At 47.1% G+C, this 26,404-nt stretch overlaps 1 protein-coding gene across 1 annotated transcript in view; it reads left to right on the top strand.

The window, feature by feature from the left end:
• The window catches only part of CHSY1 (chondroitin sulfate synthase 1), a gene marked incomplete at both ends in the record, with an annotated part of 77,074 nt that extends 50,897 nt beyond the window's left edge, over positions 1 to 26,177 (top strand). Inside the window, one exon of the mRNA XM_084267961.1 lies at positions 24,585 to 26,177. Within this exon, the coding sequence (XP_084124087.1) occupies positions 24,585 to 26,177 (1,593 nt within the window). The remainder of the gene's footprint in view (positions 1 to 24,584) is intronic.
• Positions 26,178 to 26,404: the final 227 nt, after the last annotated feature.

Genomic DNA, 26,404 nt, shown 5'->3' with positions numbered 1-26,404 from the left:
TCCTCTCCTGCCTTAACCAGGCATTTGATAAGCGAGTTAAGAGCGATGCTTGGGAATTTTGGATGTAGTTGAGATGTGCTGGTTTGGGAAGAGTTTCGGAGCTGTGCCTGCCTGTGGCTGAATTACTCAGAGTAATGATTATTCAGAACTTGAAACTTCTAAATCAGGGAGGAAGTAAAGCAAGCAGGAGCTGGGTTTTTTTTTTTTCATTTTTCAGTGGAAAAATTCTAGCCAGCTTGCTTCTCATTGCAAGGGAGATATTTTAATGTCTGTTACACCTGGCATTGCTGAGGAGAATTACATCCAGTACAGAGAATCCTTTTTATCTCACCCACTTTGCCCAGAAGAAAGGGTTGAGTAGCTGATCTGGTTCCTGTTGAAATCCTTTAGCTCTCGGGCAGAAAGCACAGGGTGATGAGATCCTTTCAGTGCCAAGGCAAGAGGTGTTCAGTGCCTCAGGAAAGTGAGTATGTGAAATGAGTAATGAACTCCAGCCGCTGTCAGCCCCTCTGACAGCCGGGCCAGTGCTGTGTAGTAAGTTATTCAAGTCGTTTATGTTGAGGTTGCAAAACCTCCTGTTCCTCTTGCACTGTGAGTCGACATAAGGAGAGGTGTTGGAGCAGATCCTCTTACGTAGCAGAGGCTAAAGCAAGCTAATGAGTGTGCACTGAGCATTGCTTCTCAGCGTTAAAGCCAAGGGCCACAGCAAAGCCTGATTTCTCCTGGGTTTTTTTCCCCTGTTCCACGTGGTTTTGCTGGGCAGTTGGGAAAATACAGCTCATGAGTATGAACACTGGCACTGGGCTCGTTTAAAAGGAGGAAAAAAAAAATAATCACTCCCTTCTGATTAACCTAATTTCTGTCTTCTGCATCATCATTGCTTAATTATTGCTAATGATTATCGGGGAAGTTAAAGGAGAGGCATTAATAGAGTCTGTAATGAAATCTGCAGTTGGACAATAGAGGAATAAAATCTCTAATTATCCAGGCTGGGAATTTAGCTGTGATAGCATAGCCATGTATTCAGCACTGATTATATGCAAGATTATGCGTCCTTCTGGACAGAACTTTAGTTTAATGGGCTCTGTGGGAGGCATCCGGGATCAAGCTTGAATCCTGCTGTATATAGAGTAAGTCATGCTGGGAATTGCACACACAACTCCAAACTGTTTTAAAGGGGGCTTCTCCTGAAGGATTTTATGGGTGGGAATGTTTGAACTGAGGGTGAGCAAGGAAATGGCATAGAAGGAAACTTCGCCGAGGTTGATGCTGCAGAGACGTGTGTATAAAATATTCTAAGTGTATATAAATAGAGCTTGTATGTGTGTTCTAGCATGTGTGCTTTGAAAGGTTTATGGTCCTGGAAGCTGCACCTCAGCTTCTTGAGAGTATAAATTTTCAGCTCTACTTCTTCCAGTAAAAAAATCAGGTGAGCAGTCTAGACAGAGGTGACGAAGGTTTTCCCTCTGACCAGGAACCCAGCAGAACTACAACTAGACTGAGTTTAATGGGAGAGGACAGGGCTTGGGCCTCTTCTTTTCTTCTTTTTTTTTTTTCTTTAATACTGTAGTTAGCTGGCAGTCAGTCCCAAACCAGTTGGCTGTATTAATTCTTCCTAAGTGAAAGCTTTACATGGGTGTAACTCTTTCTTTTCTTTGGCAGCCAAAACATTTTTATTTCCAGAGGCAGAAAAGGTCTGGGTTTCTCTTTTTTGGTTGCCATTTCTAGGTAATGGAGTTTCAACTAACCCTGCACTTGCAAAGATTTTGCATGAAATTTTAAAAAATAAAAATAAAAATTGGGGAGAAGGGGACACAAATGCAAACTGGGAAAGTGGGACAAGGGCAGGGCTGGAGCTGGGTGCTCGACCAAGCAGCCCAGCATGGTGGGAGGTATCATCCTAACATTTGAGAAGAAACATATTTTAAAGCTTCCAAGGGCACATTTTTTATGTAGTACCCAGTGACCCCCAAACCTCATTGCTGCAATGTGCTGATCTGCCAAAGCTCTCCATGGGGTTAGGAAGGATTATGGCCAGATATCAGCATTAGCCTTGGAGACATGCTACAACAACCCCCCCTCACCACATACATTGGTTGTAAGCTTTCCTGTGCCAGGGAATAAGTTCATGAGTAAGTGGGCTTCAGAGTGGCTTCTTTCAGCACAGGGATGATGCTGAGTGGAAATCTCCATTCCTTGGAATCCTGGATCCAAGGAGATCTGGACCTGACCACTGTGTGGAGCTCCAGGTGGGACTTGAGAAGCTGGCAGGGAAAAGGAAGGCTGCCGATTCCAGTGTGGGAGAACAAGGAGCATCACGGGTGATGCTGGTTCAGATCCACACAGAGACCCCATGGAATGCAGCTCTGCCCCTCACCCAGGTCAGCCCTGTAGTGAGTGGGTACACGTGTTCTGGTGCTGCCCGTACAGCAGCAGGGAAGTTGTTCACATGGGCTCCTCCTGCCTAATTTTTCCCCTTATGATTTTTCTCTGAGAGCTCTTCAAGGACAGAAGAGACTTTGATACGCTCCCATCTGTCCGTGTTGTCTGTGTCTTCCCTCTTAGCTTGGTCCTGGGCTCAAGGGTGCTGCTGGACTGGTGATGTCGAGTGTTGGGCTCCGTGAGGCTGCAGGCTCTGATGTTACCTCTGGAAATGCAGGTGGAGATGCTGACACCTTCCCCCTGATCTGGTGCAGTGTCCCACACGTTGCTCCTGAGAGCGGTAGGGACCACGGGTGCAGTTAGAGCGCTGCGTTGGGTACCAGAGACACGTGCCACCCCACTGCCTGGAAAAGTGGCTCCGTAATCTCTTCTGGAATGCAAGTGGGCAGACCCATGGGATCAAGGGGCTGGAGCACCTCTCCTGTGAAGACAGGCTGAGAGAGTTGGGCTGGTTCAGCCTGGAGAAGAGAAGGCTCAGGGGAGACCTAATTACGGCCGACCAGTACTGAAAGGGGTCCTAGAGGAAAGCGGGAGAGGGGCTGGTCACCAGGAATGGCAGGGACAGGACAAGGGGCAATGGCTTCAAGCTGACAGAGGGCAGGGTTAGCTGAGACATTAGGAAGAAATTCTTTACTCTGAGGGTGGTGAGGCCCTGGCACAGGGTGACCAGAGAGGCTGTGGAAGCCCCATCCCTGGCAGGGTTCAAGGCCAGCTTTGGGCACCCTGTTCTAGTGAGGGTGTCCCCACCCATGGCAGGGGGTTGGACGTAAATGATCTTTGAGGTCCCTTCCAACCCAAAGTGTTCTGTGATTCTGTGATATTGTCATCTCTTCAGATTGTGTTTTTCTCCTTGCCAGGGTGGGTGGCAAAGGATCTTTGTCTCCTTTTGGTAACGCTGCTGAGGCTCCTGAGTTGAGTCTTTCCTGGCACTTTGCTTGCGTTGTAGCTGGCTCAGATTTATGGATCCTTACCCAAATTTCCAGAAACTGGCAGCCGCCTCCTCGGCTGTGAGATACAAAAGCCTGGATTCCCAAGGCAGTGCCAAAACAGCAGATCTCTTCTGAGCAGCCTTCTGTGTCCCGGGGGGACAGGTTGGTTTGGTCTGTTAAAAATAAGGTCACACAAGCTCTGTGGGGATCGAAACATCTGGGTGTGCAAGCTCTCAGGTGCAACAGCTCGTATACAGTGTGCTTTTTAAGCTGCAGTGTCCTGTATTTCTCCTGTTCCCTGATCTAAAAACGTCTTAGGGGCTCAGCAGGATGCTTCCTTGTAAAAGAGAACAGCGTTTGAATAAGGCTTCACAGTTATGAGGAGGGAGGTGCTGCAGGTTTTGTGTGTTCAGTGTGAAATCCTGTGATTTTTTTTTATTTTATTATTATTCTTCATAAGTACCTAGATAGGTTTTAAATGCAGGAACCATCTCCCCTTCCTTAATGTCCCTTGGAGCAGCGGTGATTTTCTGTGAGGGGTTATTGTGTGTGGCCGAGGTGTCTGAGATCTGAGAGCTGAAGGAAGTCAAGCCTGTGTTTGCAAGTTGAAATGCTTGAGGAGAAATAATTGACCATAATCTGACAGCAGATCTAGCTATGCAGAGGACAGCTCATCACCATGTTAACAGAAATGGGCTTTCTAACGGAAATGGAGCTGATGGATGTTTTCTAATTATTCCCTTGTGTTGCAAATGTTAGAGAGCCAGCTTGAAATCTCTGCCCAGAATTCAGAGCCTTAATTTGTTTGACCTTTCCACTGCTGCAGACACAAGGCTGTATGAATTGCAGTCATCTCCGTTAATTTCTCTATTGTTCTGGGGATGCAAATGAGTGTGTCCTTCTGCAGATACTGTATGGAAGCTGGAGTGGTACAGTTGGGCGTTAGGCAATCCTTGGCAGCATCAGGGGGATGCTGACCCATGGGTTCAGCATGGATGTTGACCTTTACTGCAGGGTTCATCTTCCAGGCAGGTTGAGGGACATCCTGGCTGGCTAGAGCTGGAGTTTTGTTTAAAGACACTGATGCTGGAGGGGCCTTTCTCTCCCTTTCTATGTCTCTCTCAGAAATAACCAGATATTTGGGCAAATTTGTTTCTCTCTCCTGTGATTTTTGCCTTTGAACAGATCCGTTTTGACGAAGAATGGTACGTTTCAGATGATAACCTGTCTCAAGGATGTGTAATGCTCCAGTATCATCCTCTTGCCTTGAAAATACTATTCCAGCTAATTAATCATCCTAAACCCCCTTTGAAAGTGTGTGTGTGTTTCCCACCAGTTTATCAGGGAGACTCTTTAGGCTGGCTGGCTTTCAGGTTTTAATGAAGGATTGACAGAGCTGCCAGGCATTTGCTAGTTCAGATGGATGTTCTGGTACCCAACGTGTGTGCACGTGTGTCGTGCTCACTCTGGTGAATCACCAGTGGGTGCAGCAGGAATTTTTGGTAACTAGGAGGCAGGCAAAATTGCTGGTTATGATTTGATGTCTTGCCCACAGCAGAGCAAGCAAAAGGGATGAATTAAAGACAAGAATAGTAGCACAGCCTTTTTTTTTCTTCTTCTTGTGTGCAGGAAACCTCAAAGCATATAATAAACTATTGCCATTTTGATTACCAAAAAAAAAAAAACCACCCAACCCACCCCAAAAACTGAATGCAGAGATAAAATAGGAAAACCTCAAGCTTAATGGTTTTGCCAGTAATAAAAATACATCACAGAACAAAAGGCTGCAGAGGGATGTTTTTTTTACATCTTGTATTCAGTACTCTGGATTGAAAAATTGGCAAAAGTCTGTTTTTAAAGTCCCCACCTCACTTGTAGTTTCTTATTTTTGCCTGGGAGGAGTGCCTTTGTGGCTGCACAAGTCAGGAGCCAGCAGGAGTGGTGGAGAGTATAGGAAAAGGCATAATTAGGATAGCATTAATCGCTCTTATCAGAGGCTTTAGTTTACAACAGCCTTTTAATTCAAGCTGCTGCACCGTTTTTTGGGGCACTCTGCAGTGATGTCTGTTTTAGTCCTGGCAGCTCTGACTTGCTGAAATCCACCACTGCTTTTTGACTTCAGTGAACAAAGAGCCATTAAATGACAGGAACGTGAGGCTCCTTCGGGCTGTTCTGCACCGGTGGGACTTGTTTGAATCCTTATAAATACATTGAACTGACGTTGGCACTTTTAAGTAAAGCCTTTCATCTCCTTTCTATATAATGAGTATATCCTTGGCCACGGCCAGTAATCTGCTTCCTTCTGTCATCCCTTCCCTTCCCCCCTGTTCTGAACCTGCTGCTTCTCATTTATCCAGGCTCATCCTGCTGTCAGCCGGGCTTCCCCGCATCGCAGTGCAGCTGGGGCATCGTGTGCTGCTGGCAGGTCTTGGGAGGGGATCTCTGGACACAAATCAGGCTGCATTGTCATGAGTGTGTTGAGTTTCGGTGCAGATCTCACCGAGCATCTTCTGCTATCCCTTGAAAGAGCGCAAAGAATGATTTTCTTCCTTATCCTCTTGCTTTGGGTATGGGAACACAGCACCTTTCTGTCACTACTAGGATGTAGGGGGGAACATCAGGGGAAAAGGTAAAATCCTGAGTCAGCATCCCCTAGCCACTGCTCTTCTAAAACCGAACTAGGAATATTTTGGTCTCCAGCACTGACAGAACTCAGAGGACACAGCTGTACTGCGCCGCAAAGTGCCTTTCAGGGATGTCTGGACCAGCTGCTGGGCCCCACCCAGGGTAATAGTCTAAGCAAAGCAAAATGCGACTTAATCCCCAGTCACTCTTTGTGCCCACAGCTTAACTTGGAGTTCCTGCTCTCAAGTACTTACCCTTTGGATTGCTTCAAACCCATGTCATTACCGAAGCGGCGTAAAATGTGCAACAGGGCTTGCTGGTGTCTGGAGGAATATTGTGTCCTTGCAGGTTCATGGGAGTCGCCTGTCCACGTTGATGGGGAGACTGTGACTGCTTTCAGCCAGTTCTTGGCAGCAGTTAACTAACTGGCTTCACGTAGTGTTTGACAATGGTTTTTCCACGAGGTGCAGCACACGGCAGTGCCCGGAGCTGGCTGCTGCCTTGCCCTTACTCGTTATGAAATTGGATGCTTGCGGTTGGCACGGCCACACCATGCTTCCCATGATGGGGAGAGGAGCAGAACAAAACTCTGCTGGATACAGATCCACCACGCTGCAGCCTTGGAGCCACAGGTCTAAATCCAAAAAGCATAAGGGAAAGCAAGCGGTGCTTGTGCTTCGGAGCCATAGCTTGTAGAGCACTGGAGTCATGTCCACTGCTGGACTTGGCTCGCTTCATCTTGTGTGCATCATAGACCATCAAGTTTCACCCAGGTATCTCTGTATTAACTGAAGAATTTCAGCCTAATCCAATTTTGCTCAGGAGAGACAAGAGAGATGCTAATTCCTGAGCTTCTCCCCAGACAGATGATTGATTAGGTGGGAGGTACTTAAGTGGTCTGAAGAGTGGCAGGCATATCCCATGTTACAGTAGCTCTAAGGGAGGGATTTATTCTCCCATCTGTCCCGGGTAGGAACTATTCCTGACAGTAGCTCTAGTAACCAGCAGTGACCTTCATCATGGGTAACTAGCCAGACCTCTTAGAAAAAAGGACTGCATCTTACATCAGACTTGGTCTGGTGTGGGATGCTCGGCAGCTTTTCAGAGCAAAGCACCCGTGCCCCTCTGATCTCCCCCAACTGATATCTTGTGCACCTACAAATGCATTTAACACCACAAAGTCTTCCCTGGTCCTATCAGACAACTGCTGAAGGTCCAAAATATCATATCTAGTAATAAAGTTTTTTCTTAGCTCAGGGGTGCAAGTAGTAGGAACAAGATGAGCAGGATGAGGGCAATCGTGTCATGAGGTCTAGAGAGAATTTGTGGGTACCGGTTCAGATGGGATAGTCGCATCTAAGCAGCTGGAATGCTCTGTGCATAGAGGCTGTGGAACAGCTCCAAGAAACTGTATTTAAAGTTGGTTTGTGTGGGGGTTTTTTACAGTTTTGAGGTCTGGGTAGTTGGGTATGTTATCTTGCCCCCTTAACGTGTTTTGCTGAAGCTTTTCAAAAGTTTAGCCACCTTGACAGCATGGTGCCCCTGCTTTCACCTCTTGGATCTCGTTACACCTTTAAATCAGTAATAAAACCCCATTTCCATATTGTCAGATAGTAACTGCCCACACCTTGTGTTCAAATTATGCCTTGGCCTTTATAAATTCCATTTTTTCTTAAGCTAACACCTCTTGAACCAAAGAAAACAAAGCAAATCCCAGCAATCTCACTTGCAACCTGCTCTTTCCCATTCCCGTGCTTTTTAAGAACATCCCACCCCATTACTCCTGCTCCATCCTCATAAACCACCCCACAGTGGGCAGTACTTGTGGTGTGGTGACAATCCTGCTGCGCGCCAGGCGCTGAAGTAACGCTGGTCTGTCAGAATGTGCCTTGTGGATTTGTTTTGCCCAAGAGAAATAGGTGTCAACAGCTCTGATTTCAGCTTCTGGTTGTTAAGAGTTTTTGTATCTCCCAGTTTCCCCACTCCCTCGGGTAGTGGAAGCTAATTCTGCCCTCTGGGCCTGTTCTGAGGTAGAAAAAGTGGCACATTTCTCCTGCTGATTCAACCAAGCAGCGACACGCAGCAGCGCTGCTCAGCTTTCTGATCCAGAGAGCATTTGAAATGGAATAAATCTTGCAATCCTGTTACAGTCATGCCAAAACACTTTTCTGACTGGGTAAATATTAATAGCAGGCTGACATGAGTTTCTTGCGGGCTGTCATCTCTAGCTTTAGCCACCTTGGGCAGGAGGATCTGCGGTGGGTATCTGGCCAAACTCTGTGAGGCTCCTTCTCTCCTTAGAGGGAGAAGGAACCTATGGCCAGAGCTCCAAGATCATGTTTAATATGGTCCCTGTTTAAGCCACCGATCCAGGAGTGGAAAGTCTGTGTTCCCGGATCACTTGGAGGCATCACTCTTACAGGATGAGATTGCCAAGCCTTTGAAGACTTCTAATTATCAAACTGTAATTCCATCTAACAGCCTTAATAAAGATGATGTCTTGAGGGGCGATCTGCTTTCATCCTCCTCCTTTTGCATACCGTGGGCTGACAAAGGAATGTTTGCATTTTTGGCATTCTGGATTTTTAGGTTTCTCTCTTAAAACGAGAAGAGACTGTGTGAAAGTCAAAGGAAGTACAGTCAAGTCATCAATGCAGCTGGGGTAGAATTTGCATGGCTGCCAAAATGAGCTTCAGATATTTTATTGGTTGATACAAAATAAATGTTTAATTCATAGTGCATAAAGCTTTAAATAAATATCACTTGGCCACTGTCTAATGAGGATATGCTTGACCATTGACACCTTGTATTCTGGATATAGTTTCTCCAACTACAGTTTTTATGGCAGACTGCATGGTTTTTAGGAAAATAACGTTCAAGATCCAATTGGTTCAATCCGGTCTAAAAGGAGTCTTCAGCTTGGTAATACCACTTTGCAACCCCACCTTTAAATTGCTGCTTGAAGACAGTCTTTGGGATTAAAGCTGGCTTTTACAGAGCAATAAACCACACTGCCATAGACTGGATGGTAGCAACAAATAGCTACTGTGTTCTTTTAACTAAAGACCTTGATGTTTCTCCTCCCTTTCCCTTTCTTGAGAGGTGCTCGCTTATTTCCTGTATCCAATGCCATGCTGGATCCGCCTGCATCCAGGTTCCCTAGAGGTATATACCTGAAGGGAGCAGAGAAACAGGAGGGGAATCAGCTTTTTCAGAGGGCAGACACTGGTAGGACAAGGGGGATGGATCAAAGCTGAAGAAGGGAAGGGTTAGATGAGATATTAGGGGGAAGTTCTTTACAGAGAGAGTGGTGAGGGGCTGGAACGGGCTGCCCAGAGAGGTGGTGGGTGCCCCATCCCTGGGGGTGTTCAAGGCCAGGTTGGATGGGGCCCTGGGCAACCTTGTGTAGCTCCAGGCCTGGAGGTTGGTGTCCCTGCCTGTGGCAGGAGGTTGGAGCTCTGTGATCCTTGGGGTCCCTTCCAACCCAGACCATTCTGTGATTCTATGGTTCTATATACCCTGTGCTTGAGGATGGGAGCAGAAAGTTAGTTTTTGAGTCTGGCTGCACAAAGGAAATGGGAGTTTATGTAGCAATTCTTCTTTCCCTCAACAGAGACTAAGCACTTCTTATCCAGTTTTTGATCCGTTTCTTGGACTGAGGGTGCAGAGGAAGGGGAAGTAGCTGTGAATACCGGAGCAGCTGCAGGAGGGCTCCCACTGCTGCTTCTTGTACCGGGTGGGAGGGCAAAGAGAGCATAAGGAAAACGTAGTTGAAGCCCCTGTAAATACAGATTGCCTAGGTAAACAGGGAGATCTCACCCGCTGAAGTGAGTTACGTGTTGCAGGCAGAGGGAGTCCCTTCTGTTACGCCCACAGCTGGTGTGTCTAATTGTGCTTTCTACCTTTTCTTAGGAGTTAAATGCCTCTAATGTGAGGCACCCTTAGTCCTTAAGACATTATCACATTAATACTGTGAAGGTGAGGGGGCAGGCAGTTCTTGCCAGCGGTGTGTGGGCTTTGTGGGCTGTCTGACAGCTTCTCATATGGGCTCGCCCCGTTTGTGTCTGCGGTGGGACCCGTGTGATGCCGATAACTGTTTGGCTGTTTCAGTTTTGCTGAGGAGGGCTTGGCAAGCGATCACAGGCCTCTCTCAGCCTTCTTCCCAGGCTGCATTCACAAAGGGCCTGTAGCTCTTCCACGTAGTTTTTGGATGGAAAGCATTGCCCGTTGTGCTGAGGAAACCCGCTCCAGAAGCTCGCTAGCACCGCTCCCCCATCTTTGGGCACGGGTGTTTCTGCTGCTTGTGTCCATGCCAGGACTTAAACATCAGGGAAACCAGAATGTTTGCGTTGTGAGCTAATCTACTCTTTAAAGATGTTAGATAATGTAGTAAAATAGCTCAGCGGTGCACTGCAATTACCTTTCACATTTCGTCATGCTTCTAAAATTTTTGTCTTCTGAAACTAGGACTATATTTTTAGTACAGTTCAATCAAAAATGTCTGGCCAAGAACCTGATATAGTACCTAGGAAAATGGAAATATTCCTTTAAATGTCTTCCAGAGCTGTGGTTTCCTCTGAGTATTAATCTCCATTTGTTATGTCCTGATTACATACTTTGGTCTGGGTTGCATACGACTTGGATTTATAATTCTGTATATATGGATGGTTTGATCTCTTCTTTGTTTGGTTTCTTTTTTTATAGCGGAAAGCACAACCTAGAGTTTTATTTTAGCTTGATGTAAGCGTAATTATTTAGTGGGTAAAAGAATAAAGATTACATTCTTTTGTTTGCCACTGAGGCTTACAGATTATTATTATTATTTTTCTTCATGGTTTATGACCAAAAGATTCATGCTATTAAAACCCTAACCATTATGTCAGGGTAATGGTTTCTGTAACTTGCCAGAGAAGAAAGACACCTAATATAGATCTGACTAACTCTCCAGCAGAGTCAGTTTGACATTTGGATTTGCCATCACGCAGCAATGACATGAATTGGTGCACTTCTCACAAGCCTGGTGAGTTCACATAGTTGTCTTTCTGGCATTTAGCAGCACTCAGGGCACATATTATAAGCAGTACTTCCAACTGCTCTCATAAAATACGACCCCTCACTGTGTTCTGGTCTTTTCAAGTCTTCAGTGCTGGTGTTTATCACACAACTTTCCATCTAACATGGTACCTCTATGATCCCCTGCGGCTCATAAAACTCCAACTGCCACCTTGAGCAGGTCATCTGCTGTCATTACTGCAGTCTCATGCCCGTGAACCCTCTGGAGCCTGGCTAGTTGCTCTCCTGTAAAACATAAAGCAAAACCAGAGCAGACCACCTCAGGTAAATGTCTTTCCAAGACAGTTTCCCATCTCAGGCCCAAGAGGATGTTATCTCAAGGATGAAGATGAAAAGGGTGTTTTGGATAAGGTTGAGTTTTGATGTGTGCTTTGATCTTGTGGCGTTGTTTGACTTTCCCAGTGTATTTTAGCCCGTTAACAAAATGCAGAAGCTGACATTAAATGAGTCGGGATCGTTTCTTTCCCATTCAAAGTGGAGAGGGCTACACCACCGAGAAAGCCAACCTGGAGCTCACAAAGCTGCAGTTTCTGGGCCAGGAAGATGTGCTTTGACCTACTGCTTGACTTGTTGTAAATAACATGCTACATCTGCAAAGATGATGCTGTTACTCTGCTTGTGGGCCACGAAACCTGGACACTCATCCTTGTTACCAAAGAGGACAGTGTTTTACATAACGGGGAGGCAGCAGTGGGCACATGCTGGGTCTTCAGCTTTGGGCCACGTCACTTTGGTTCCAGCTATAATATGTTTTCTTTCAAAATGTTCTGAGTGTGAAATCCCAGACCTCAAGAACAGGCAGTACTCCAGTTGCAAATCAACAGACAGCAATGAGCAACATGACATGTTGTGTAAATGACACGTGTCCAGCCCCTCGCCTGTCCTAAGGAAGGCGGAGGAGTGTCCTTTCTGAGTTGGTGGATTTAGTGGAATTTGTATGTGATTTCTTTTAATATGCTCCAAATTAGCCACAGTGCTTTATGTCCTAGGCTTCATTAAGCTTGTGGTCTGACCATGTTGTGGTAGTCACTCCTAGCAGGTTACTGAGTACTAGTTTTAATATCCGGATATAGACTTCTTCAATATCCTGCAATGCATTTCTCAGTGCTCTTGTGGCTAATGCCAAACAGTCTGCGATGCACCAGCCCCCCGAGCTACGTTTTAAGGTTAGCATAATGCTTTCCATCTTTCATCTTTGCGCAACACAGGCTGCTGTTGTGTTTTGGGGTTTTTTTAGGACACAAAGTACCCAAAAGGAGCATCTTGCTTAAAACGTGTTAGAAGACACCGCAGTGGAGCTGTAAGCTTGCCTTTTCTGGTCTGCTGTTGTACCTTCTCCTTTCTGCTCTCCCTCTGTCTGCCTATTCTTTGCTCCTCTCTTTTTTTTTATCTCTGGGAAATATCATAGTGAGGCACTGTTTCCATGGAGAACAAAACGCATGAGAGATCATCCCAGTATTCTTCTGCCTTAAAGACCTATAGAAACAAATGTCATACTGAGGGGAAAGAGGGGAAAGAAAAGTTCTCTTCTGACAGTTTCCAGAATAAAAAAGATGGCACGTTGAATAGATTGGGCTTGATTTGTCACCTGTGTTCCTGTGGCACTGGTGAATTAGCTGTTAACGTATTCTGGTAGAAAACAACAGTTTTGCAAGTCGAGAGGTCAGACTGCCCTCAGAGACAGGCGGCTGTTAGTCACTGGTGTGTACTGAAGCAGTTCTGGACCAGGTGTAGATTTGCCTTCTCCAAACAGAAAAAAGCCTTTGAACATATTACCATTGCCTTAAAAATAAAAAAGAAAGCTATCCCTTCAGCCATTTGACAGGAGGCCAGACCTCAGAGGACAGCTGGAGAGAGACAGACAGACAGGTTTCTGACATCTGTTTCGGGTGGGTGGATTGTATTTGACTTTGGCCTTCGCATCAGGGAGAGGCCAAGGCAGCAGGGGCACGGCTGGATGAAACGCCTGGTCAGCACCCTGCCCGCTGCCTCGCTGGCTCTTTGAGTTCAAAGAACCACGAACAGTGATGGTGAAAACAGCTGTGAAATGGGGGGTGAGAATCCTGGGGTACACACACAGCTCTCTCTGTGTGCTCTAGAGAAAAAACATCGTTAACGCTGGATTTGGTGTCGCAAATGAGGTTGCTGATACAGAGCAAAGTCTTGACAGATGTCACAGGATCATGAGGTTAGAAAAGACCTTTAAGATCGAGTCCAACCATTCCTGTCCTCTGCTAAACTGTAAACCTGAGCACCTCATCTACCCATCTGTTAAACGTACGCAGGGTCGGTGACTCAGCCCCCTTCCTGGGCAGCCTGTGCCACAGCCCCACAACTCTTCCAGGGAAGAACTTTTCCCTAACATCTGGTCTGACCTTGCCTTGGCGCAGCGTGAGGCCATTTCCCCTTGTAAATGTCCTTGAGGGGAGTGAGAACCTTCTTCCCACCCTGAGGTCAGGGTGCCTCCAGGCCCTGCCAGGTGAGCTATGTTGAGTAGTGCTGTTATTTTAAGATCCAGATACTGTGTCGGTGCCCACCTTGCTTTCTGACACACAGTGCTTACCCCCAGGCTGAGTCAGCGATGGCGAACGTGTGCCCCGCTGCCACCAGCTGAGCCTGGTTGTGAAAAACTTGCTCTCAGTAGCAGTTTTAAAGCCAGCTGGGAGTTGGGAGTGCACCTATTTGCTCACCGGGTTCACGTCAGAGCCCTTATTAGCTTCGGCTCGAAACCGCACCGAAGCCGGGAACAACCTGCAGTTCAGATGATACAAGTGTATCTCAGAAGAGTACTAAGGCAAACGCAGCAGAAAGTAGTCCTGTGTGTCCCTCTGAAAGCCCCATTGAAGGGCTCTGGCTCCCCCGTGGACGTGCCTTCGTGGGACAGCAGAAGAACACAGTCCCCATCCATGCACCCTGCCCTCCCGGGCTGGTGGCACGCCTGTGTCTGAACCGCGGCGATTTATAACGCCCCGAGGAAATGAGTACCCATGTCAATGCAGCTTTAAGCTGTCAGGCTGTAAATTGTCTTGGTTCAGGAGCTACTTCAAAGCGTTTCTGCCTTCCTGCAGCAAGGAGAAGGCTTTTTGGCAAACTCAGCCCAAGTCATTTGCTATTCATGAGGCAAATCCCCGAAACGTCCTCGATCAACAACTAAAAATGGGTCATAAGAAGACAAGGCATCGCTGTTTGGTGAACGAAGCTGCTAACTCCACCAGCCTTCTCCATCTGTTGGCTAAAGTTGTTTTTGCTTTCTCACCCATGGCTTTTCCTCACTCTGTGCCTTACTCCGTTGTGCTCAGTAGTGTTGAGCACCCTTAAGGTTTCCCAAAGCGATGGGACTTTAACCCAGTGGTCAAACCTACCCAGAAGATCTCTGTGTTTCCCTGCTCCTCCCATGGCCCCCATCTCCTCCATGAGTGAAAAGTACTGATGGGATAAGGGGAAGTCAGTAATGGAAATGTTTAAGTATCTCCAGGCTGATCAGTTTGCAAATCCAGAGGGGCTGCAGCCTTCAAGGGGGATGGAAGAGAAAGAAAGCACAAGCTGGTGGGAGCAGAGACTTGGGGGCTGCTAAAGGGAATGAGGGTGCAAGCAGCAGTGACTGCAGGTAACAGGCACAAGTTTTGGAGCTGAGTCTGCTCTCCCGAAACCGTACGTGTGGCAGCTGGGCTGCAACCAGCAGAACGAAGGGTCCTCCAGGTTAGATCCAGATGAACAAAGAAAACCCTAGGAAAGGACCAACAATCTCTTCATGCGTGTGTGGCTCATGTTCAGAACGGAGCTCAGTGTGCTGTGTGAATAGCAAATCCTTCCCCAAGCTTGGCAATGTTTGAGGCAGTGTTTCATTTGTTTTCCCTTTCCACTTCTGATGGTGGCATTTGCGTTCAGCGTAGCTGCCTTTATCAGTATCCACATCTCCAGCTTTAATTTGGGGCAGTACAAAGCCAGCAGTCAAATATTCTTTCTGCCAAAGCTGGGTGATGGATGGCGTACGTCAGTGAAGCTTAAACACACCCGTACGGAGGTGAGCCCCTCGGTTTGACAGCCCGTGTGTAATGCAAGAGGCACTTGGTTACACAGCACTGCAGAGTTACACTGCTTGTTCCTTTTCCAAACTCTGCCAGATAGCAAACTTCCAGAAAACCTCAGACCATATACAGTTAGCCAGCAACACTATGTGAAATCTGTAACCATATTTGAACAAACGGGCGAACTTGGACACCACAAGGAGGGAAATGCCAGTCTGCCTGACAGCTCGTTTTAATAATGAGAAAGTTGTTCCACTGACAGGAGGACAATAAAAGCTATGGCTCTGTAGAAAGCTGTTGCCTTTCTTCTAGTTCAGAGCATACATGGAACTGCAGAGGTGTGGGCTGGTCCCAAACCTGTGCACGTGTAGCTGTGCTTTCCCTTTCTTTTCCCTGCTTTCCCTTTCTTTTCCCTGCTTTTCATTTCTTTTACCTGCTTTTCCTTTCTTTCACCATTTTTCTTTTAAGGGTGTTGAATCTGCACCCAGCCTGCCAGCCCTATCCAACTGAGGCTCCAGTCTGCATCAGTAAATCACCACTTTCTCCTAAAATGTGCTGTATTTTAAATATACTATCCCCCATCCTTCAGTGAAACAGGTAATAAAAAGAGGTGACCTTTGGAGTTTGAGCTATTAATGCACAATTTATGGGGCATTTGATTGTACAGGGCACAATAGTCAAATTCCTGAGAGATCAGGAGCCCTCTGGATGGGCAAACTTCCCCTGCTGATTCCCCTGTTGATCATGGAGCTGTAGCTTTTAGCACCAAACCACCCTGTTTTGCACGTATTTTAGATGGCAGAACTTTTCAAGGCAGAGAAGTTGTCACTGTATGGTTTTGGCAGTGCCCCTTCTGTGCTGGACGGTGTACATATGTTTTCCAGCCATGAGACAAAGGGCAGATTTTGCTTTTAAACTCAGTGCTGAACAGCAGGCAGGCTTTTAAGTTCTGTGTGGTGATGATACAAGTGCAAGAAAAACAATTCTGCAATCGTGGCATCTCACTCTGTCTGCAGCGGTGGCGTTACCGCACGATGCTCTTCACCATCACAGCCTTCTGCCTTATCCCAGAGCCAGGGCTCTGCTGTAGGATCCTCAAGGACTGATTGGAACATGTGGCTTCTCCACATAAAACAAGGGTTTGTGGCTTTATTTCCTTCCCCCCAGCAATTTTTAAACAATTTTTTTGGCAACCCCCCACCCCGCCTCCCCGAACTTCACGCGTTTAAAGCACACACTTCAGAACAATGCAGTGCGGCGCTAGTGAACCCTGGAAGCTGTCATCCTGCGCTGCTCCCCGTGTGAAAGAAGCTGGTGATTGAGTCCAGGCTCTTGTAGACAGTCTTCAGACAAGCTCCAGAAATGGTGCCTCTGGCTGAAAAACCAGCTTGAAGACGAAGAACTGATACGAGCTCGTAGGCTGGTGAGGGAGGTTCAGTGAAGCCGTCTGTTGGGCATCAGTTCTGTGGGGGCTCGTGAGGAACTTCATAACTTGTTCCTATTTTCGCCAACAGGGATAAAAGTAGATGTTCTTTTAAATCCATCATAATTTAGGAGAAGCAGCCAGAAGGCTGTGGAGGTCGTTGGGTGCCTTGGAGGGGTGTCCTGCTAACATGGGCCCCAGGCAAGTAACTCAGTGCTGCCGGGTGCTGCTGGCTGCCCTCCTGTTCGGAGAAGACCGGCCTTCAGCAGCAGCCAGCCTCACTGTGTCAAGCAGAGGAGGATCGTGGTCCTTGTTGAGAGGCTTTCTGCCTTTGGGGGAGCTGATAGAGAATTAATCTCAGGCCCCGGTGCCTTGTGCTTGGCCACAGCGGCTCCTGTAAGCTTCCTGAACTGGAGGGGTCACGGGGACACTTGGGATGGCCACTGGCCTTCAGGCTGTGGTGAATTACAGCGCTGGCTGTCCCCACGGAGCTCCCCATCCATCACCCGTGAGCTCAGAGTTGCTGCATGCTCCTTTTGCTAAAGGGTTGTGGGTGTTAAATGCCCTTAAGTATTGGTGGTCTTCAGCATGGCCCTAGAAAAAGCAGCTGTTGAACACCATGCTGGAGCACTCCTTAAACTCCAGGCCTGGAGGAGAGAGGCGGCTGTGCCATGTGGTTAACACTGCAACGATCCATCTCTCACCTCTTCCTCTGTGCTGTTGCAAACCCAGGCGACACCAGTGAGATGCGAGCGTTGATCCACCATGTCCACGTGGATCTAGCAAGGCCAAGCGATGGAATGAGTCCATTCTCACAGTTTATTTGAATGCTGGCTTGCTCTCTGTTTCAGACATCCCAGCTGCTACCTCCTAGGGGCATCACCACTGCTTTGGAAGGAGCTAAGGTTTCAAAAGTAGGAACAACATCCCTTTTTCCAGCTGTTTGCCTGGCAGAGGGGCAAGGCAGCAGCACCCCCAGGAATGGCTGTGGTGCCAGCTGGGAGGAGGGCTTGCTAGCAGGGAAATCAGAAATCTAATCGATTCCTGGTTTTATGTCAGTTTTCCTTAGCCAATGCTGATGCCACTGGCAGAGGAGTGGTTTTACCATCGGTTGTTAGGTAAGCACAAAGCAGACGGATTTCTAAATGCTGTTATGAAAGACGCTCTGTCACTTTGAGGCTGTTACTGGCACCGCTGGTTTGAAGGCACAGGCAGTTCTGCAGTTGGCCTTGTCTTGAGGACTTTATTCAGCTTTCCCACCTCCTCTCTCACCCCTTTCTGAAAGCTCTATTCCTGCCACGAGTCTGCGAGGGATCAGAAACAGCAAGTGTGGCCTCTTGCCACAAAGAAGGGAGCCGCGTCTCTCCTCGTCTGTAGCAGTGCTGCTTAAGTGCCAAAAGTCTTGAAAATGAATCTGCTTTTTAAAAGACACCCCTGCCTCTTTACACCCAGGGAAGAACTGCAGCAGTAGCTACCGTGAGGCCAAATCGTGGCCTAATTAAATTCACAGTAATCTCCTGCGGAGGCTCAGGGAGATTTAGAGCTTGGCGCTGGTGGGACTGTTTCAGTCCTGTCCGTCGGGCCCAGACCTGTTACCGTGACATTGTCTCCATGTACCTACTCCAGGGTGGGGGTTCCTGAACCGTCTTGCATGAAAGGAAGCTGTGCTAGTGATGTGGGGAAGGCTGAAGAGGCTGGATCCTGCAGCCTGTTCTGCTGGGGATGATACTTTCCCCGAGGGTTCTTGCAGAATCTGGTGTTGGCAGTGGCCTGGAGACCTGGTCCAGTGTGTGCTACAAAATCACCAGTCTGGCAGAGAGGCTACAATGCTTTGTCTTTATTAGTGGTGTTGGACGGATGTTGAGATGATGCGTGGGTGCCTATGCTGTAGCTGAAGTTTCTCCAAGCAGAGGGTTTCTTTTCCACCCCCCTGTAAGCAGCAGCTTCGGTGGTCTTGCCAAGTGTTTCGGGACTGAAAAGGCTCATCATCCATCATGGCTTTGCAACCTCTACAAAACCACTGAATGTGGAAAGTAGCTCCCAAATAGGAATCTTTGAATTCCATGGACAAAACTATTTCTAAATGATTACATTACTGCCTCTTGAAAACACATGGTGGAAAATCACGCAGTGGTCCAGAAGAGGTCTTCTCTCCTGTAGTCCCTCCTTAGAGGCGACTGCATCCCTCTAACTCTGTTTCCAGCATCCAAAGAAGTATTTGCCAGGGTGTCAGAAGCTTTCTGCTCGTCATCTCCAAGAAATTACCCTCCAAGGGTCATGTGCTGCTCCTCTGGAATCCTAACGCTTTGCATGAGAAAGAGCAGATGCAGACTTCCAAGGCTGCGGCTCTTTCTTTCACAGGCCTGTTGAAATTCATAATGAAAACCAAGTTTTTCTTCTACTCTGCCTGTACTGCAGAGTCTGTAAGTGTAGAGTTGACAACAAGGAAAAGAAATCCCGGGACGCAGGACACAGTATATTTGGTGGGCAAGCAATTTGGCATCATCTCCAAGTCTGGCCTCTAAATGAACAAATCAGCAGCGAGTCACTGTATCCCTGGTTTTGTTTGGATCTGGAACAGAGGCAGTCCTTCTCTGCTGGAGAGGGAGAGCTGAATCATTTGCCCTGTGGGTCAGAGCCTTGACTTGAGCAAGGAGGAGAGTGAGCCATGTTTGCACCAGGACTTGTAATGTGGAAATTATGCTAGAAACAAATTTTGAGCACACTTTCTCAAACAATTGCAGTGATAGTCATTAGCACCTATCATGTTCTGCTTCATTAATAGCCATACCACAGAACATTTGTTAATATTTAGCGGTGCTTTATTGGGTTTTGTGTCTCTGAAATTGTAACTTTTTGCAAGAAAACCCTGTAATTACATCCAGTTCTCCTGAGGATTGCACAGTTACATCTAAATACCTGGTTACTTCTAAGGTACAGAGTGCTTTCAGGTTATATTCTGATTTATGCTTTAGAAATCTGTGTCTGTAGAGAAGCAGTTGCAGGCTTTATGGAGTGCATGGTGGCCCCTGCGTAGTTTGTGTGCGAGATACGCCTAAGGGGAAGGATGTTTCACTAAATAAGCAACTATCTTCTCTTGAGAGTGTTATGCAATTGCACTCCTCTCTCTTTTCTTTACACAGCAGGTCTGATTCAAGTCCTCCTCACTATCCAAAACAGGGGAGACATGAGGAAGGAATCCTCACTTCATGCCTAAGAGGAGACTAGAATCCTGTATCCCTGTTTAGAGCAGGAGGATGAAGCTCAGTTTAATGCAGTCTCAGGCAGAGGGAAGTTCTCGGCGTCATAGCCAGAGGATCTCAATTCCCAAGTGCTGTGGATTGCTCCCACGTGTAGATTTTGGGTAATGAGATTTGTCAAGGTCACAATGGGAGGTGAAGCACCCGATGCCAGTTTGGCAGACACATTCAGTTTTGCAGGTTTTCTTCTTTCTGTTGTGAATCTGCAGATACTTTAAAGACAACTTAGTTTGAGAAATTGTAAATGAGTAAGTAATTTTAAGCTGTTCTAGTTGCTTAAACAAGAAAGGATTGGGAGAAGGACAGTTGTTTAATTAAACATCTACTTGGTATTGTTAACAAAAAAATCCAACTCCAGCAATTCACAGATTCTTTGGGAATTCAGTGACCTTGAGTTTGCTGTGCTTGAAACTTGCCGGCGATGCTTGGCATCCTTTGCTGAATACTTTGGAGGGGAGCGCGGTGCAGAAGGCACTGCGAGGCCCTTGAGTGAGACAGGCGCTGTTTCTCTTGGTGTTGTATAAGAAGAGGCAGTTGTGTTGTACAAAGTTAACCTCTTGCTTCAGGGCAGGCCTGGGGTTCCTGCACGCAGAGGTCTCAGTATATGACAGCTTGATCTGCCTCTGCTTCTCCAGCGGTCTGCTCTGGAAACTTGGAATACTGGCTCTTTGGGATGTCCAGATGATTTTCTTGCCCCTCTTTAATGTAGGAAACAAAGCAAATGCAGACCAGGGGTACAGGATGGAATTTGTGTGAGAAGTAACTTGGCTGAGGAATCGCATCGTTTCATTGTGCTCCCGAGCTCGGGGCTTTCGGGGCTTCACTTGTCAGCGGGGAGGGAAGTCTGATCTCGCAGCGCCGAGTGGTGTTTCCTGTGTCCTTTCCTGGGGAGGTTGCAGGGATGAACGAGCGGCCGAGTTCACTGGAAATGAGTGTTTATCCATCACTTCCCTGTGTTTGTCTCCACCATAATAACTCTGCCCGGGAGCGGCTTCAGTCCTGTCAGTGGTTAGCTGTGGGATCGCACATAAAGCGTCGGGATTTAGAACGGAAAGATCGTTGTTAATAGGAGCCCTGGATACACAGAGCGGTATCCAGGGAGGCAGTGCTCTGTCTGCCTTCACCACAGCAGTAAAGAAAGACCCACTGCTCCTTTCCATTGGGTCTGGGCACAGAATACTTCATCAATATAGCTATACTGGTGATAGGAACCAGAAAAGTCATGTAGTTTGTTGAGTTTAAATCCCTCTGAAGCAGCAAAGCTCTGGTGGTGCAGCTACAGTTATTTCACACATTCGCTTCGGGATGTGGGTGCAAAACTCCTTTCATTTCATGGCAGCTGACCAACAGAACTGCCCACTTGCACCACCACTGCTGGAGGAGTGAGGAGGAGGTGGGGTGAGCATCCTGTGTAGTTTTGGCAGCAGAGCTGTGGGGCAAGGTAAGGGCTGTCCCAGCATCCATATTATTCCCATACGAGAACAGCTCTGCACCAGCTGCGGAGAGGGATCTCCATGCCCATCTCCTCCCAACTGAGGTGCCAGCATGCTAGGTGACATTAGCCATCTTTGGAGCTTTTAATTAGCTTGGCTTTGTATTTAAAGCACATCTTGGGCATTTCGAAGCCTGCCATACAACATGTCTTGTCCACAATTGCTTTTCATGAGACTTGTGGGGCTGCGTTTTCTGGGCTGTTGGTAGTACAATCTGGAGCTGTGAGAGAAAGCCCTCAGGGGCTAATCCGTGGCTGTGGGCCAGTTTCTGCATAAACTGGTCTTATTTTTAAAGTCCATTTTCTCCAGTACACTTTTTTTGGCCTGCAAAAGACTTCTTCATTTAAAACGAAGAACGTAACACTCTCTCCTTTCACTTGGTCTTTTGGACACGAGCCAGTAGTGCCCACAACAGCTGTACCACAGTTTAAACATTCAGTCTCTAATGGTTTGGGGAACATTAGGGTTTTTAAGGCTTCAACAGGTCTAGAGTAAATAGTGGTCAATAAAGAGTAGCTCTTCTTTGTATCCCTATGCTCTCAGTGCTCCGCGCTAGAATAAAGCATGCTTAGAATATAATCATTGCAAAATTAATATCCATGAAAGGTTCTCTTTTTTTGAAAAGAATCAGAGAGAAACCTGTTTCATTAGAAGAAGAGTTTGCAAGAGTTCAGCTCGCAAGGGCCTGGCAGCAGGGGTGGGGAAGTTTGCACGTAACGCCTGTGAGGGACGCGGAGGTTCTGGCCTCGTGTCGCTCCCCACGTCTGTCTAACGGCCATTACATGGGAGGAACAGATACATTGCAGGTATTAATTCCTCAAATCTTCTCCCACCCACCTATTAATGATGTACATGGGAGGTAATTAGGCTTTTTTGTCTTCCTTGTGGCTTTTGGAGTCAAAAATAAATAACACTTGGCATAGCGTTTTGGACCCGATTGAGGTGGGAACCATGTTAGCGTGATGGGCGTTGCCTTGGGAGTCGCTGCACTCAGTGCTGAGCCATAGTGCTGCCCTAATGATTTAAGCAAGTTAACGGTGGTGGAGCTGTCGAGCTGTGTGGAGGGAACCACTCATTTTATTTCGAGTTTCATAGATGTGGGTGAGGAGACACAGCCCAGGTGGGACTCCTTATCGTGAAAGGAAGCCTGTGGGTTTCATAGTGCTTCTGCCTCAGCCCTGGAAGAGTTAAACTGCTCTGTTGGCTGCTGGCCACTTAGACTTCATTTGCAGCACTGCATGCCACTGTGCAAAAATAGCGTGTAAGTCATTACACTCTCTGTAGGGAATTAATCAACCCCTTCTGATACCCCTCTGTGTGCTTCCTACTGGAGCAGGGTGTCTCTCTGTCCCTAGGTGGGGGACTGCAGGATGCTGGCACATCCCCTGCCTGCTGCAGCTTGCCAAATGCGAGGAGACAAGAGGGACGCTGGAGCAGGAGAGGGACAGACTTCATAGGAGGAACAATGAAAGTGCCAGCCTTGCAAGGCATTCTTCTGGAAAAACAGGATTATATAAAAGCCTGGCTACTGTGGTGCTTCTCATTAGCTGCACGGCAGGGTTGGCCGGAGCACGGGGTTTGTTACAGTTGTCACCTTTTTGGCTGGAACAGGGTGGCAGTTAATAGACATTTCGGTTGTAAATTGCTTGGTGTTGGAGCACCAGCAAAGTCTTGCTGAGATGTGTTTTATTTTCAGCTCAGTTTTCAAAGGTAGCTAGCTACCTTTGGCGAATGGTAGTAGTAAAAGTTCAGGAGTTAACCAGCCTCGCTGAGAGGTTACTCCTGCATGGCAAGCCAGAGCTTTAAAATACTCTTGTTTGTTTTATTTAGGGGTTCCTAGCTTTACTTCCATTGGGAAGTTTCATAACATTTTCCTACCCATCGGTATTCTATTAAAACTCCATTGTGTAATCTAAAAGCCTTTCTTCTTCTTCTCATGGTTTCCTCTTGTAGCTAATTCAGAATGCCCTAAATGGCAGTTTTGGAATAAATGCATTCAGGCTGCGTGGCCTTGATTTTGTTTTCTTATAAATTCAAAACAAGATTTGAAATTAAATCCTATTGTCAATTTTCCTTTAAATAATAGTGGCCCTAATGACATGTGTTAAGAATTTCTACCTCATGTCACAATACTCCTGGCAAAGCCTGTGCCTATGGATGCACCACAGTTAAAAAATCAGGGAAATCTGTTACCATAAGCTTTTAATACTTCTTGTTCTCCATATGTAAACAGTGTTAGGGAGGATAGATAAGTGGAGGCAGTAAAAATACACATGTGGGTCCTGCAGTGCTGGACTGGTCGTGTTCTCCGTTGTCATCGGTTGTGCTTACAGGACTGGCCGTAAGCTATTTGAGGTTCCCTGGAGCCGTTAACAGAAGCAGTGAGGTTCAAAATGAGCAATTAAATAAATTGTTATTGGTAGAGGAAACAATATAGTGATAGAGATGGAGAACAGTCTTTGGGTGAGTGGAGAAATGGGCTTCTCGGGAAAGCGTGGCGATTGGTGCGGAACTTCCTGTGCTTCAACGTGAGGCCATTGCCCCTTGTCCTGTCCCCACAGACAGAGAAGAGGCTGGCCATTCCCCTGTGTCCCACCCTTCAAATGTTTATAACCATTGATCAAATCCCCTCTCAGTCTCTTTTCTCAAGGCTGAACAGCCCCAGCTCACTCCGCCTTTCCTCACGGGGGAGATGCTTCAGGCCTTTAATCACCTTTGTAGCCTCCGCTGGATTCTCTGCAGGAGATCCCTGGCTTTTTTATACCGGGGAGCCCAGACCTGGACACAACACTCCAGGTGGGGCCTGACCAGGGCAGAGCAGAGGGGGAGGATCCCCTCCTTTGACCTGCTGGCCACGCTACTTTTAATGCCCCCCAGGATCCCACTGGCCTTCTTGCCCAACAGTATGGCCCAGTTCTTCATCATCATCATCATCATTATTTATAAAGCCCAAGGGAAGACAAAGAATGGTAAGAGTTCTGTAGTGGACATTTAGTGGGTTTTTTTCCATGCTGATGGTGGATTGTTGGGAAAAACCAAGCTTGCAGTCCAGTTACTGCTCAGTTTGGCCGATGGTGGTATCTCTACAGCGGGCTGCAATAATCCCAAATCCATGTTAGATGTTTCTTTCACCGGTTTACAATGAATAAGCCTCTTAATTTCCTCAAAGGGCAGCTGGTATTGCCACAACCTGTGCCTAAACCCAAGAACAGCTTATTGAGAAAGCAGCCTGGCCCTGCGAGTGAGGAGGAATCCTCCCTCAGCAGGGGTCGCGTGGGCAGCACCGCTAAACCCTCCTTTCTCTCTTCCAGATGCAGCAACTGTTTTATGAAAACTATGAGCAGAACAAGAAAGGCTACATCCGAGACCTGAGGAACAGCAAAATACACAGAGCCATAACGCTGCACCCCAATAAGAACCCCCCGTACCAGTACAGACTTCACAGCTACATGTTGAGCCGCAAGATCGCCGAGCTGCGTCACCGGACCGTACAGCTGCACCGGGAAATCGTCCTCATGAGCAAGTACAGCAATACAGAGATCCACAAAGATGACCTGCAGCTGGGAATGCCACCCTCCTTCATGCGATTCCAGCCCCGGCACCGGGAAGAAATCTTGGAGTGGGAGTTTCTGACAGGGAAGTATTTGTATTCGGGTGCCGACGGGCAGCCGCCTCGGAGAGGAATGGACTCTTCCCAGCGGGAAGCGTTGGAAGACATTGTGATGCAGGTCATGGAAATGATCAACGCCAACGCTAAGACCCGGGGGAGAATCATAGATTTCAAGGAAATCCAGTATGGCTATCGCAGAGTAAATCCCATGTACGGAGCAGAGTACGTTCTTGACTTGTTGCTTCTCTACAAAAAGCATAAGGGAAAGAAGATGACCGTCCCAGTCAGGAGGCACGCGTACCTGCAGCAGACCTTCAGCAAGATCCAGTTTATGGAGCATGAAGAGATGGATGCCAAAGAGTTGGCCAGCAAAATCAACCAGGATTCCGGATCCTTGTCGTTCCTCTCCAACTCGCTGAAGATGTTTGTTCCCTTCCAGCTCAGTAGATCAAAAGTAGAGAGGAAGGAACTCAAAGACCAGAAGATCAACATCTTGATTCCTCTCTCCGGACGTTTTGACATGTTCGCAAGGTTCATGGGGAATTTTGAAAAGACGTGCCTCATTCCAAACCAGAATGTCAAGCTGGTTGTCCTGCTTTTCAATTCCAACTCCAACCCTGACAAAGTGAAGCAGATCGAGCTGATGAGAGATTACCGCTCCAAGTACCCCAAGGCTGACATGCAGGTTTTACCCGTGTCGGGGGAGTTCTCCAGGGCACTGGCTCTGGAAGTCGGATCTTCTCAGTTCCAGAACGAGTCTTTACTTTTCTTCTGTGATGTTGACTTACTGATTACCACCGAATTCCTCCAGCGGTGTAGAGCCAATACAGTTTTGGGTCAACAAGTATACTTCCCCATCATTTTTAGCCAGTACGATCCAAAGATTGTTTATAGTGGAAAGGTTCCTAGTGACAATCATTTTGCCTTCACCCAGAAAACAGGTTTCTGGAGGAACTATGGCTTTGGTATTACCTGTATTTACAAAGGTGATCTTCTTCGAGCAGGTGGCTTTGATGTCTCCATCCAAGGTTGGGGCCTTGAAGACGTAGACCTATTTAACAAAGTCATTCAAGTTGGCTTAAAAACTTTCCGAAGCCAGGAAATTGGAGTAGTCCATGTGCACCACCCTGTTTTTTGTGACCCTAATCTTGATCCAAAACAATATAAAATGTGCTTGGGGTCCAAGGCTTCAACTTATGGGTCCACACAACAGCTGGCTGAAATATGGTTTGAGAAAAATGACCCAAATTTTGGGAAAAGCAGCAATACTAATGGCTCGGTGAGGACAGCCTAATGTCCAGCTATGCTGGAAAAGACTTTTTTTTTAATTATCTAATTTATTTTTTGGGAAAATGTTTTTTGATAATTCACTTTTAAAAGACCACACAGGATATATTTTAGAAATCATCGTTGTTTTCTTACAAAGCGCTCCTTTTGCAGAGTACAAGGCCCTTGGGTTTTTGTGTCGTTGTGGTTTTGGTTTTGACCAGTGTGTGATCGATATTTGCCTTCAGACAAACA

Source organism: Gallinula chloropus (assembly GCF_964237585.1).
Source record: "Gallinula chloropus genome assembly, chromosome: 9".
Taxonomy (NCBI): domain Eukaryota; kingdom Metazoa; phylum Chordata; class Aves; order Gruiformes; family Rallidae; genus Gallinula; species Gallinula chloropus.
This window is presented reverse-complemented; position numbering and strand designations above follow the sequence as displayed.